Raw genomic sequence first — 15357 nt, forward strand, 5'->3', positions numbered from 1 at the left:
CGACTCACATGAAACGCCTTGACCCATCGGGCAACCATCCTATACGGTAATGCATTCTCACCACAGGCTTCACGTAATCCTCGGTAACATTCTGATGCTTTTTTGCCATGGGCAACCTTGATTTTAATCCATGAACACTGATCACCTTTTGAAAACATGCTTTAGAGCAGAGAAATCAACATTCTTCACTTTAATGTCACACAGCAACAACACTCCCAAATGGATGTCCGTCAAATGCACACCACACATCGACAACAGTGCCACCTGACAGCTCCCACATCGTATTTGCACATGCCTGATCTCCTGCCAGTGTTTTGACTACGTTGCCACTACTTTATTTACATCCCTTGTATGTATTCATACAAATTTTGGCCACTTGAGCATAATAACTTTGGGAGATGAATACATGTCCAGAGGCCAACGTAGTACCACTGACCCATAGAGGGAGCTTCATTTGCAATAATCCAGCATGGATACTGTTATTGACAGGAGAGGCAGAAAAGAGTATTGTAAAATTACAGAACATCTTTATAAACAATACTCAATACTCAGACAACTGAAGATGCACACAACATTTATCAATAAGTGAAAAATACAGTTAATAATTTGTGTAGCAGACTGTAAGAAGCGGTACCATTTAGGCAGCATGAGTAACAATTTCAATATTCTCTACTGGTTTCACATCACACTGACTCTCTTATGGCAAAGATAGGATAGGACAGAGTTAGGACTAGAAAGGAAGTGACACCACAGCCTTAGTTAAGATACAGCCCAAGCATTTGACTCTTGTGAAACTGGGAAACAATCTTCATGGCTGTCACAGTGGGTTTTGAAACCACTATCTGCTGAATACATGCTAAGAGCTACATAGCTTAAACTGCAATAGCCAAGACTCTCAGCAAGGATTATTTCTGAGTAGTTAATTTTAGATACATATTAATTGTGCCACCGTCCAATTCCTTGGTTGAATGGCCAGTGTTGAGGTCTTTGGTTCAGAGCGTACTGGGTTCAATTCCCGATGGGTCGAGGATTATAACAGCATCTGACTAATTCTTCTGGCTTTTCCTCTTCATATTCAGACAACACACCAGACTACCAACCTCCATAGAACACGCAAGAGTGATTACATTCCTTCACACAGGGTTGGCGTAAAGAAGGGCATCAGGCTGTAAATAGGGCCAAATTCACATCGGCAACACAATTCGCACCAACGACCCCACACGTGTGGGAAAAGCAGTAGAAAAAGGAGAAGAAATAGTAGTTCATTGTGCCACCCAAGTCTTCAACATGTCTGCAATTGTGACAGCATGCCAAGATATTTGCCTACCCTTCAGTAACTGACTAACTAAACCAGATCAAATCGGAGATCTTGGGATTACAAATTTGATACTTTAGCACTGCTCCACATAGGCAGCTAATTCAAGACTGGAAACTCTTACAAATGGAAACTGATTATGTTTAGTTACAACTTTTTATCCTCGTAGACACCACCTTCTCAGTTTAGGGACCAGGAATACTGAGGTGAAAAGCTCCATGTATTAAGTACCTGCAATGTCATTTGATAATCTGTACAGCTGTGATGTGTTTATTGGAAGCCCTATCTGTAAGAGACTAGACTGGGAAGGCGGGATCTATGGCATAAACATTTTTTTCTTTTCTTTCTTTTAGTTGTCATAAGTCAACTGAGTATGTGTTATTCTATATTTCTCTCCTCCATTGCATACTTCTTTGTTTGTTTGTTTGTTTGTTTGTTTGTTTTCTTTCTCTCTTTCTTTCTTTTATTGATCCAATTTACTATAACAAAAGTTTAGAGCCTATTCTTTAAAAATGTATTTTAGTTTCATGACTAATTAAGATGAAATCTAAAAGCATTTCCAGGATATTTAAACTGAGGTATCAAAGTGCACTAAGAGAGTAGTTGTGAGATAAAGGCTAGTAGCTATAAGATTGCATTTAGGAGATGGTGGGTTTGAACCCCACTGTCAGCAGCCCTGAAGATGGTTTTCCATGGTTTCCCATTTTCATATGAGGCCAAACAGTGTTAAACCCTCAACAATGGCTTGTACTTAGTTGGTCGGTCGGTCAGCCGGCCAGCCAGTCAGCCAGTCAGTCAATTACTGATCTGCATTTAGGGCTGTCACCCAGGTGGCGAGATTCCTTATCAGTTATTTACCTAGTCTCCTCTTAAATCATTTCAAAGAACTGGGTCATTTATCAAACATCTCCCTTCAATCTCTAATTAGAATATTTCCCCCAATTTAACCTGTTTTTAGAAGTTTCTTTACGCCGCACTGACACATATGGCGACGATGGGATAGGAAAGGGCTAAGAGTAGGAAGGAAGTGACCGTGGCCTTAATTAAGGTATAGCCCAAGCATTTGCACGGTGTGTAAATGGGAAACCACAGAAAGCCATCTTCAAGACTGCAAACAGCGGGGTTCGAACCCAGTATCTCCCGAACGCAAGCTCACAGCTGCGTGCCCCTAACTGCATGGCCAACTCGCTCGGTCCCAATTTATTATATTCTATTACAAATTTATCTTCATATTGTGATCTTTCATACTTTTAAAAACTTCATTAAAGCTTATTTGACTACTAAGGTCATTCCATGCCATCTCTCCGTTGACAGGATGGAAAATACCACTTAGTCGTGCAGCGTGCCTCCTTACTATCAAGTCTTCCTGGCCCAAAATTTGCAACATTTTCATGACACTACTCTCTTGTCAGAAATCACCCACCCCGAACAAATCATGCTGGTCTTCTACATCACATCTTTGCTCTAACCCCCTAAATACTATCATAACCATATGAAGAGTTCTGTAACCTTTATTTACAATCTTGTTAATGTGATTACCCCAATGTAGATCTTTCCTTATATTAACACCTAAGAATTTATAGTGGTCCCCATGAGTTACATCCACTCCATTAACAATGTAACAAACTTCTGGGGACACTGGGGACATCACTCTTTGGTTTGACCTGGGTAAATACTTTACTTACTCCAAGTAAATGATAGGATGGCACTCAATTTCCAGGGCTAAGAGACAAGTTTAACTTGGAAATGCACAATATATAATGCAATATCCTAATAAAATAACAGTTACATTTCTCAATAAACTCCTGAAAGAACATTTATTATTAAGGCAAAATAAGAAAATCATGTAACTACTGTATAAGTGAATCTAGAAAGAAAGATAGAGAGAAAGAACACAGAAAGATAATTGCCCCTTTACCTTTTAAACAGATCTAGTAAACACAAATTTATTCTCCATGATAGCACTGAAATATCAAATTATAACATCAGGATTATATTAGCCTACATTTAATCCACTACAGTACTTGCAAGTTTCTGTTTAAAAAAGAACATCTAGATACACAAGCTATAAATTACATAACACATATTCTTAGTAAAGTTCAATTCCAGCCATTCACACAAAATTACTACTGTTTCAGAAGGTACACCTAAAATAAGCAGCAGATATAACAACAATGCAGAACAGCTATATATCAAGGCAAGGATGCGATAGATATAAAGAGGAGCAAGACCTTCCAGATCAGTAACAACACAAGTCAATGTTATTTGTTCATCTTGAAGAGACGTAGATACTGGAGAGTGTGTTTCTATCATATACTTGCCTTAATAAGTTAGCTTTTCTTCATCTTTTATCCTTCTTAAAGTTTGATAAGAAACATGCAGTAAAGTAAGATAGCTTAATACAAGAATGAAACTTGTAAGTCACGCAAAACTATGAGAAAGGATCCTCATTACATGCACACACACAAAAAAGTCTTAACTTCCAGAAAAAAAGAAAAGAAAGAATGAAACTAAGAAAGAAAGAAATAAAGTCTTTCCTTTCAATTAAATAACTCATTCTAACTGAAACATATACTACCACCACTGATTAAATATGCACAACAACCACCACTAGTACTACCATAAATGAAACATATACTACCACCACAGGTTAAATATGCATAACACTAATACCACCACCACCATACTACACTAGGTGCTAAAATGGAACGTAACAATGTGACAGACACATGACAATGTTGCAAAATACACATACTGCAGTTATTCTAAACGATTCCAACTTTTCAAAATCTATTAAGAAATTAATGAAACAAAAAGAGGGCAATCTGGCCAGCAATTCATTTCATCAACTCATCCATTACCTCTTTCTGAAAACAAAGGAATCATTAAGAACACCTGCTCTTACAAAAGCATACTATGCTTAACACAAATAAATATTTAGTGGTTTGCAAACTGCAGAAGTTAATAAGAAGCCATCCAACAACACACAGTAACAAATGACTTCATAATTCCTGTTACAAGATATTTATATTTAGCAATCTACTTTCTACCCAAGAAAAGGACATTTTGAGAAGAAACACAACGTATTTCATAAGCAAGATGCCCAGTTTTTAAAGATTTCAGAGCTAGATCACTTCCTTTACATATGTATGGTACATATGCAACACATGAACAAAGGCTAACCCACATGTTCATATTTGGGGCTATCCACAATGGCAAGAGTGATCCAAAGCCCATGATAAAACTTCAAATGAATGTTACAAACTAGGAAGAATAAAAAGATCTTACAAGAGCAATACACTTAAACAGCAAAATCTTGAAACTACTTTTTATCCTAACTTGAGTGTTCTAATAATACCCTATACCTATACAAGCACTTAACAGAATGACAAACTTTGCAAGCATATTTTGAACACACATTTTATGAGTCATACAGAAAACTATGAAATATTCATCTGCAAAATGTGAATGAAGTTATACTGAAAGCCAACAGTTAGTTTAAAGCATAGCTTCAACCAATTTATCAATGAAAATTGTGTAACCACCTCCTTGTATATACAAAGAAAACAAGGATTACAAACCACCTGCAATTTGTGAGGAAGCAAAAAGAAATTCAACACCAAACAGACCTTTCTGGTAGAACAAACACTGAATACAACAACTATAATTCAAGCACATTTAGTGAAGGATAAAAGACAAATGAGTGGGGAAAAATCACATGCTATGAAATAAAAACATATTCAAGACAATAATTCCCAAGCTAGTAAAGAAGGTGGAGTATTGCTGTGTAGGGTTAGAAAACAACCAAAATTCAAAGACGACAGAGCATATAAGTAGCGTACCTATATAGCTGGTAACCAGGGTGCGGAACTTGCGATGATTGCCTTTTATTTCCGGCAAGTCCACTGGAGATTTCAAAGGAGAGGTGCGAATATTACGCACGGATCAGCACAGGGCACAAAGACACAGACAGAGAAAAAGAGAAAATAATAAGAAGTAGAGAAAGATAATATCAAAACTGGATATAATACTAGGAAAAAGGTATCATATTGAAATTATTTCTAAAACTACATGGTTTTGGCAGCCAGGAACTAGAAGTAAGGATTGATGGAAGAACTGTACATGGCAAAGAATAAAGACTTTTGAAACTATACCCGTCTCCCTAGCAATAAAAAACATCAGTTTATTTAAATATGAGAAACTACAATACACAAAGAATGCTTTACTCTTCTAGGAGCTTGCCATCTAGCAAAGCAAAGACTATTTGTGATCCAAAGTTCTTTAGGTGACAGGATGATAATTTATGGAAACTTGAAATTTTCTATATCTGTTCCTATTGATTAAACACACAAAGCATCATCTAAAAGAGGATTTTATAATATATAACAATACGCCACAAGAAAGAACACTAAAGATTTAACACAATAGGATAGTTCATATTAGCTAGAAAATATCAGTGATAAGATATGTTGTAAGCATAAAAATGTCCTGCAGCCTTCAGATACAGGTTTAATCTTTAACTACCGGTATAGCAGAAATCCACTTTACTTTAAAGGTGCTTGCAATTTGTTGAATTTTAGAGATAGACATAACATTTCCGGTGATTTTAGTTCCTGTTACACCAGGAACAACAACCCTGCAAGTGCAAAGACAACCTTATCCTCAGCAAGTAAATAATATTGTCTTTCATAAAGACAAACATGCAAACCAATTAATCCAATCTATCTTCATACCAACTAAATTTTGAAAAAGATACATTCTTGTTTGAGTTAACAGTCTATAGACTGGTTTAATGCAGGATTTCATGTCATCCTAACTTCTGTCAACTTCTTCACCTCTAGATATAGTAGATTTTACTATGATTGCCATATTCATGTCTTGGCATCATTCTTACCCCCACTACACCTCCTTCAGAACTCAACCACGCAAGATCTGGGTCTTTTAAGACGTGCGCTTTCAATCTGTTATTCTTCTCATGGACAAATTTTTCAAAATCATTCTTATCTCCCTACCTTGATATAGCGTTCCTTCAATCATGATCGAATCTATCCACTTCATCAACAATATTCTTCTTTACATTTTAAAGATTTTAATTCTCTTTTCTTATGTACCTGTCACTGTCCATGTTTCACTTCTATATAACACTGTCCATGTTTCACTTCTGTATAATGCCATGCTCTGAAATTTTGCTGCAAAGAGGAGCTCATCACCGATTCGTTTGTACCATGTACGACCAAAGCGCTACAGTGGCCATATTTAAAAACAGTACTTACTTAAAAAGCTTGCTTCATTTTTAAACAAAACATCTGCGTAGCATTTAAGGTGACCACAAAGGTCGAGAAAGAAAACTACATTCATGATTTACAATTAATGGCTAGAAATTTTTATAAGAATTTACACTAGAATTTGCCATACAAACAGTTATGTAATAAGTGAATTGAGAGTTTAAAAATATTTTTATATATTCTTCTTCTTTTATGACTCCATAGGTTCACTTTAGTCAGTCCATCATTGAAGTCTCTTTGAAGGGATTGTTCAGGCTTTGTAGTCCTCCCAGTACTTCTTCAGACGCTCTGATCTTCGTGCCCTTTCCTTGGTTGAAAATGTGCCTGTTGTGGGTTTGTTTCGTGTGAGGGTAAAGCGTAGATTTGTATTCTTGAGTTTTGTATTCTATTTTATCTTATTTGTAGTGTCTTCTGTTGTAAGGCCTATTTCCTTCAGATCCTCTCCTACTTCTATGATCACCGGGCTGAGTGGCTCAGACAGTTGAGGCGCTGGCCTTCTGACCCCAATTTGGCAGGTTCAATCCTGGCTCAGTCTGGTGGTATTTGAAGGTGCTCAAATACATCAGCCTCGTGTCGGTAGATTTAATGACATGTAAAAGAACTCCTGTGGGACTAAATTCTGGCACCTCGGCATCTCCAAAAACCATGAAAGTAGTTAGTGGGACATAAAGCAAATAAAATTAACATTATTATTACTTCTCTGACCCATTACAAACCGAAGCAGCACAATAGACCTGGTGTTGTCCAACCTACACTCTGTTCAGTCTGTCAATCAGACGATCCTCAACAGAATTGAGAGTAAACATCTACCAGTGGCAACAACCTTTCTACTTTATCAGAAACACATCACCCCTCGTAAGATAACCTCCAGATCCAGGGTGTTGGATACGGACCTCATGAATTCAGATAAAGAGGGTGTCATTTTAATCAACAATCTATTACGAGATGGTCAGATTAATATAGCGACACAAATATATGGAGACAATTATTCACAATGCAACGATAGTTAAGACTGACTGGAAGGCAAAGCTATGGTTCGATACTACCTGCTACAGAACTCGGCAGGAGGTCTTACACTATCTTCATGTTGTCAGATATTCCCTAACAGATGTTACACTTCATGATTATGCTGAGAGACAAAAGGAATATAAATACCTCATACATACATACATTATCATTAAAGACTGTTATGCCTTTCAGCGTTCAGTCTGCAAGCCTCTGTGAATTCACTAAACGTTGCCACAATCCTCTATTTGCAACTAATGCTGCGGCCGCATTTAGTTCTATACCTCTTATCTTTAAATCGCTAGAAACTGAGTCTAACCATCGTCGTCTTGGTCTCCCTCTACTTCTTTTACCCTCCATAACAGAGTCAATTATTCTCCTAGGTAACCTATCCTCCTCCATTCGCCTCATATGACCCCACCACCGAAGCCGGTTTATACGTACAGCTTCATCCATTGAGTTCATTCCTAAATTAGCCTTTATCTCCTCATTCTGAGCACCCTCCTGTCATTGTTCCCACCTGTTTGTACCAGCAATCACTCTTGCTACTTTCATGTCTGTTACTTCTAACTTATGAATAAGATATCCTCAGTCCACCCAGCTTTCGCTCCCGTAAAGCAAAGTTGGTCTGAAAACAGACCGATGTAAAGATAGTTTCGTCTGGGAGCTGACTTCCTTCTTACAGAATACTGTTGATTGCAACTGCGAACTCACTGCATTAGCTTTACTACACCTTGATTCAATCTCACTTACTATATTACCATCCTGGGAGAACACACAACCTAAATACTTGAAATTATATACCTGTTCTAGCTTTGTATCACCAATCTGACATACAATTCTGTTTAATTTCTTACCTACTGACATCAATTTAGTCTTCGAGAGGCTAATTTTCATACCATACTCATTGCACCTATTTTCAAGTTCCAAGATATTAGAATGCAGGCTTTCAGCACAATCTGCCATTAAGACCACATCGTCAGCATAGGCCAGACTGCTTACTACATTTCTGCCTATCTGAATCCCTCCCTGCCAATTTATACCTTTCAGCAGATGATCCATGTAAACTACAAACAGCAAAGGTGAAATATTACAGCCTTGTCTAACCCCTGTAAGTACCCTGAACCAAGAACTCATTCTACCATCAATTCTCACTGAAGCCCAATTGTCAACACAAATGCCTTTGATTGATTTCAATAATCTACCTTTAATTCCATAGTCCCCCAGTATAGTAAACATCTTTTCCCTCGGTACCCTGTCATATGCTTTCTCTAGATCTACGAAACAAACAACTGCCTATTCCTCTCGTAGCATATTTCAATTACCTGTCGCATACTGAAAATCTGATCCTGACAACCCCTCTGTGATCTGAAACCACACTGATTTTCATCCAACTTCCTCTCAACTACTGATCGCACCCTCCCTTCCAAGATGCCAGTGAATACTTTGCCTAGTATACTAATTAATGAGATACCTCGATAGTTGTTGCAATCCTTCCTGTTCCCTTGCTTATAGATAGGTGCAGCTACTGCTTTTGTTCAATCTGAAGGTAACTTACCAACACTCCATGCTAATCTTACTACTCCATGAAGCCATTTCATCCCTGCCTTCCCACTATACTTCACCATTTCAGGTCTAATTTCATGTATTCCTGCTGCTTTATGACAATGGAGTTTATTTACAATCCTTTCCACTTCCTGAAGCGTAATTTCACCAACATCATATTCCTCCTCCCCATGAGCTTGGCTGTTTGCAACACCACCAGGATGATTTCCTTTTACGTTGAGAAGATGTTCAAAATAATCCCTACACCTCTCCATCTAGTATGAGTTCACCTGAATTACTCAAAACACTGTTCATTTCCTTTTTCCTCCCTTCCTAAGATTCTTTATTACTGTCCAGAAAGGTTTCTTGGCTGCTTGACCTAGCCTTTCCAGGTTATTACCAAAATCTTCCCATGACTTCTTTTTGGATTCAACAACTATTTGTTTTGCTCTGTTTCTTTCACCTACATACAAATCCCTGTCTGCCTCGGCCCTTGTTTGGAGCCATTTCTGATAAGACTTCTTTTTACGTTTAGAAGCTGCTCTCACTTCATCAAAGACGTTCACCTTTTCCCATCTTTACACACAGTTGTTCCTAGGCATTCCTTTACTGTTTCTACTACAGCATCTCTGTATGCCACCCATTCTCTTTCTATATGTTGAACCTGCTTACTGTCTCCTGTTCGAAACTTCTCACTAATCATATCCATGTACTTCTGTCTAATTTCCTCGTTCTGGAGATTTTTTACCCTTATTCGTTTGGAGACAGATTTCACTTTCTCTACCCTAGGCCTAGCGATACTTACAGTAGTTCACTACAGATCAGATAGTGGTCTGTATCATCGAAAAATCCCTGGAAAACTCGTACATTCCTAACAGATTTCCTGAATTCAAAGTCGGTTAAGATATAGTCTATTATGGATCTGGTACCCCTAGCCTCCCATGTGTAGCGGTGAATAGCCTTATGCTTGAAGAATGTATTCATAACAGCTAAACCATACTAAGCACAGAAGTCCAGCAAATGCTTCCCATTCCCATTAGCTTCCATATTTTCCCCACATTTACCAATCACCCTTTCGTATCCTTCACTTCTATTCCCAACTCTTGCATTGAAATCGCCCATTAGCACTATTCTATCCTTGCTGTTGACCCTGACCACGATATCTCTCAATGCTTCATAAAACTTGTCAACTTCATCCTCATCTGCACCCTCACATGGTGAAAACACAGACAATTCTCATCCTAATTCCTCCAACTGACAAATCTACCCACATCATTCGCACATTTACGTGCCTAATAGAAACTATGTTGTGTGCAATGGTATTCCTGATAAACATCCCTACCCCATACTCTGCCCTTCCCTTTCTAACACCCATCAAGTACACTTTATAATCTCCTATCTCTTCCTCGTTATCTCCCCTTACCCGAATATCACTTACTCCTAGCACATCCAAATGCATCCTCTTTGCTGACTCAGCCAGTTCTACTTTCTTTCTTCCATAAGCCCCATTAATATCGATAGCTCCCCATCGAATTCCATTTCGTTCGCCAAGTTGTTTCCAAGGAGTCCCTCGCCTGTCAAATGGGAGTGGGACTCCGTTACTTCCATAGGTCCGAGGCTTGCTTAAAATGTTCTGAGCTTGGAAAATTCATGAAGCAGGATGCTACCCTACTTGCACATACTCCAAGTGAGGATCTCTCCTCTAACGGGTTATGTACCAACGGTGAATTGTATAGTCCTAGCCGCCTGAGCACAAGGAGGGCCATGACTCAGAATATGTCCGAGATGCCCACTCCCATTCCATAGCAACTGGTATCCTGACTCTCAGGACCACTTACTAGGCCACTCAGCCGTTGCCCATGGTTCACGAACTAGGACGTGACTACAGTAACCCACAGCATGAACCATCATTAAACTCAAAAAAGGCAGAGTACTATGAGAACATAGGTAAGGAACAAATTGAAAAGGCTAAAAGTCAACCATACAGTGTACTCACACACAGAATACCAAAATTCCCTCGTGACATTCCAATGGAAATTTGGGTTGAACACTTCTCCCAAGGTCCTTCGATTTAATGATACAAGACCTGCTAACTCTCTCCTATTCACATAAGACGAAGTAGAAGCTGAATTTGAACAAAGCTTGCACACCAGCTAACATTTACAATGAACACATAAAGAGTGCGGCTCATCTTCTTCTGGAATCGGGATACTTCTGTTCAATGAATGCGTATGACAGGGTTGTATTCGGGATTATTTGGAGAATCTCCACTCTAAGGCTCTTGTACAAAGGGAAAGGCGATCCTTGTGATCCTAATGCTTACGGGGTTATCACCTTGGAATGTACTCTTTTGAAACTATTAACCAAACTTATAACAGAAAGGCTAAAAACTATCAGAAAATTTCCTTCCTGAGGAGCAATTTGGCTTCAGAAATGGTCGATTGACTATTCGTGCAATTCAGTGTTTACAAAATGATATTCATGAGGTTCTCCGGTTTAAAAGAGGGAAGTTGATTATGGTGTCTGTGGACTCATTTCCAGAAAGGGTGCTTTGTGTCTCTAAGTGGACACCATCCAAACTGGTGTATGAATTTTGTCAAGAACCAATGTTCTTGGAACACCCGAGATTCAGCCTGTCACTACCATTTATGACGCCTTTATCAGGAACTACTGCAAGAGCATTATCGGAAGAAAGCAGAGATTTGGAGTGACTTTTACTCTACTGATGCTATGATCAGGAGAGAGTGGTCAGTTTCCAAATAAGAGTTACGTCATCATGTTACTAGATTTGCGGTACATGGTTTTCACCATAAAGTCTGCCGCACAACAAAGTTTCACACACCTACCATGAACTGTGCATGCTCTCTCTGTGATAATAGTTGTGATCGATACCATCTCGATGAGTGCCCGAAGAGGAAGTCCTTGAAAGAATTATGTGACTAGCTATTAATTCTATATTTCTTGAAACATATGGCCACTGGCTGCAATAAATTCTATTTACATCCTGTTGTGGTATTTTTTGAGAAGAGATTGTATTGTACTAGTTGTGTCAGAAGTAGTTTCAGATTTGGTTTTCAGTAATATTCCTTTCATGTTGCCACCATGTATCTGAAAATAGATCCTCTAGTACCAAAGAAAAGATCTTTCACCACCTATGTATTTGCGGGTAGGTTTATACCTTTCACTCAGGAGAGGCATGCATGCTCGGTAAATACTCTCCTCTTCATTAATGCAAACTGCCTGTTGGTTGTCTTGCTCCATTCACACCACAGGGTCTAAGAATAAATATTTTTTCTCTTTTTTTACTGATGCAGACAGTATCAGCTCAGCAGTTGCCACCATCTTGGCAATACAATGGACCAATTCTAAATTTCCCACTGTAGTTTACTTAATGATGGGACTACTGATCATCATACTTTGTGGTGCAATTTTGAATTTCTCAATAATTTCCCTTCGTAACACTGTCCAAGAATATGGCCCATGGTCCCTGGTTCGTCACACCCGTGCCTTCTTCATGAAGTCGTATGCTGGTTTCTTCTAAGCACAGCTCTTAGGCCAAGTGCCAAGATATTGCAAGACTTTTTTATACCATTTGTCCATTCAGAGCATGACCTTCTGTTTTGCGTCTTTATGCAAGTGTTGGTTTTCATATGTTGTTGATAAACTTCAACTCCCTTTCCTTTGTGAAGGAAGTTTCCAGGAAGTTTCCAACTTGCTTCATATGATCATTTCTCACTTCAATCCGAAGCAAATACCCCAGATTTTATACACTGTCTTCATTGCATGGAATATTTAGATGTTGTATGATATGCACTTTTTCTGTGCGAAGTTCTCTATATACAGTACAGCCAAATCTTCATCATAAATCCTAAGCAACCTCTGAGATATGCTGAATTGCTGAATACACCTTTTCCCATTCTGTTTCATTTAGACCTAGCCCTTGGACATTGCTCAGAGCATACATCAAATCAGTCAGATAATCGTGTTGGTGACCCAATGATCTCGTTCACTACAGATCACAAGCTTTTATCAACACTTACAAAATACCGAGATGAAATTTTGTCGAATAAGATGCTCTGGAGAGGGTAGATAAGCCTGCCAGATGTAATGATTAATTATATTAATCTTTTGGTCTGGTTTCAGTAACACTGAGACTAAAGGAATTACAATCTTTTCTAAATTCTTTATCATTTTTGTTTTAACAATTGAGGGTGGTGCCTCCAATTGTAATGTAATTTTTTGGCTGAGACTTTCTCCTTTAATGTTTATAATTTTGCACTTTGAATGATTAATGGCAAGTCCCATGAATAATAAACTATTTACAGCAATATTCAGGAGTGACTGTACAGTTATTTCATCTTTTACTACTAACATAACATTGCCTGCAAACACCATAGGTGAAACGTTCTGAACATCGGGCAACTGTTGGTAACCTAACGCTTCACTAACTTTTCCATCCATAAGTTCTGATAGTAGGCAATAGAAAGATTGAATAATACAGGGGAGAAATCTAGAAGAGAGTTGACCAAGGCAAAGTTTTAATATTTTCTTGAATGCTATGATGTCTGCTTTCAATTGATAACAGCAAATGGATTTCAGCTTCCTCTTATTAGAGGATGACAGATATACAAAGCATTCCAAACATATGTGCTTAAAACTGGGATAGGGGGAGAGATACAGTAGATGTGTCCTTCCATTCAAATAAAAAAAAAGTCTATAAATTAGTATAAGATCAAAAAAGTATTAAAAAGGTATTCATCAGAACTTGAAAATTATAAGAATTGTTCAAATGAAACCAAGACTTTTGTTGGTTTCAGTAATGGTTTATTGTTTGGAATATGTTAACATACAGGAAGTAAAGAGAGATGTAAGAGCGATATATCTGCCTAAATACAGCCGCCTTGTTGGTTCAAGCAAGTGTCCCAGCAGTCCATTTGATGATGGATACACCGAGCAAACAACATCCGTGGTTGAAGGTGGAATCCAACAGTCTTGGACACACCATTGTTTACGAACTGGCACCCTTGATTGTATTTTTCTTTTCCCCACTAAGCAGCTTAGTATGTCTAACTTGGTTTTGGCACATCGTTACTCATCCATGATGAAATTCCCTGTACAATCTAAACACTGCACAATATGATACACATTCATTCAGATACGCATTCTTCATACGATGGTAAATATCAGCCCCAATAACACCTTCTGACAGCATAAGGTCAATAACTGACTGGACAATTCTGGACAATTCATGGCAAAAACATACCTTTGCTTCACGCGTACACGATTATTTAACCTATTGGAAGAACATACATTCACATCATTTACATCAGATCAATTTACCCAGGTGCAGACTGCACAGAACTCAGAATGACCAGAATATTGAGCCTGTCACATACTCTGTGGACCAGACATTTTACTGAGCATACCAGAGTGCACATGATTATAAAACTGTACATAAACATTAAACTAGTCAAGATTTTATCTTTAAAGTTGTAAATAACTCTCTGGATCTGTATTTACAAACCCATCTTCAGAGTCAATTCCTAATAAATCATCAAAGTTTACATCATTGTCATCAGAATCACTTGAATAAATGAGCACACTATGTAAATTATGGAGTGTAGGGGCTTGAATATCACTTCCACTATCACTTTCACATTCGGTGTCCACTAATTCACAATCACTATATCCATTTGAACGATCATCGGCATACGATTCTTCTAAAATATCGTCGTCAACTAACACTGTATTACTTTACAATGGCGAAAAATGAGAGTATCCTCCTATTCAATACATCATATATTCCGTCATTAGACGGAGCAAACAAATTCAAACATGTTTCGGCTCGCTTGAGCCATCTTCAGTGAAAAAATTAGGGGGGTTGGAATAATTTACATAATATAAGTTGAAAAAATGCTAAAAAACATAACGAAAGAGCGAATGAAAATACAAACAAAAGAGAGCCTAGACGGAAACAAAATTAGCACAAATATACAATATTTACATCAATATGCAGAGCAAAAAACAACTTATTGCGACAAAATTCAGTGAAACAGGTGTTAATTTAAAATAATAATTGAAACTAAAAACTGCGTTAACCTAAGAAACAAGGGAATGAGAAAACAAATTATGCAGATGGAAATGAATAATGGTAGCACATGATGAGGTTGTGGACCTCATAGTTTACAAATTATTGGTTTAGTAAAA

General features: G+C 38.0%; 1 protein-coding gene across 5 annotated transcripts in view; it reads right to left on the reverse strand.

The window, feature by feature from the left end:
• LOC136873739 (phosphatidylinositol 4-phosphate 5-kinase type-1 alpha) overlaps positions 1-15357 on the reverse strand; it is a 561879-nt gene that overhangs the window by 204080 nt on the left and 342442 nt on the right. For 4 of the 5 annotated variants that reach the window (XM_067146914.2, XM_067146910.2, XM_067146912.2 and 1 more), the window contains exon 12: positions 5158-5220. The exons of the other annotated variant lie outside the window; for it this stretch is intronic. In XM_067146914.2, the coding sequence (XP_067003015.2) occupies positions 5158-5220 (63 nt within the window). The remainder of the gene's footprint in view (positions 1-5157; positions 5221-15357) is intronic. 5 annotated transcript variants of the gene reach the window in all.

Source organism: Anabrus simplex, chromosome 5 (assembly GCF_040414725.1).
Source record: "Anabrus simplex isolate iqAnaSimp1 chromosome 5, ASM4041472v1, whole genome shotgun sequence".
Classification (NCBI taxonomy): Eukaryota; Metazoa; Arthropoda; class Insecta; order Orthoptera; family Tettigoniidae; genus Anabrus; species Anabrus simplex.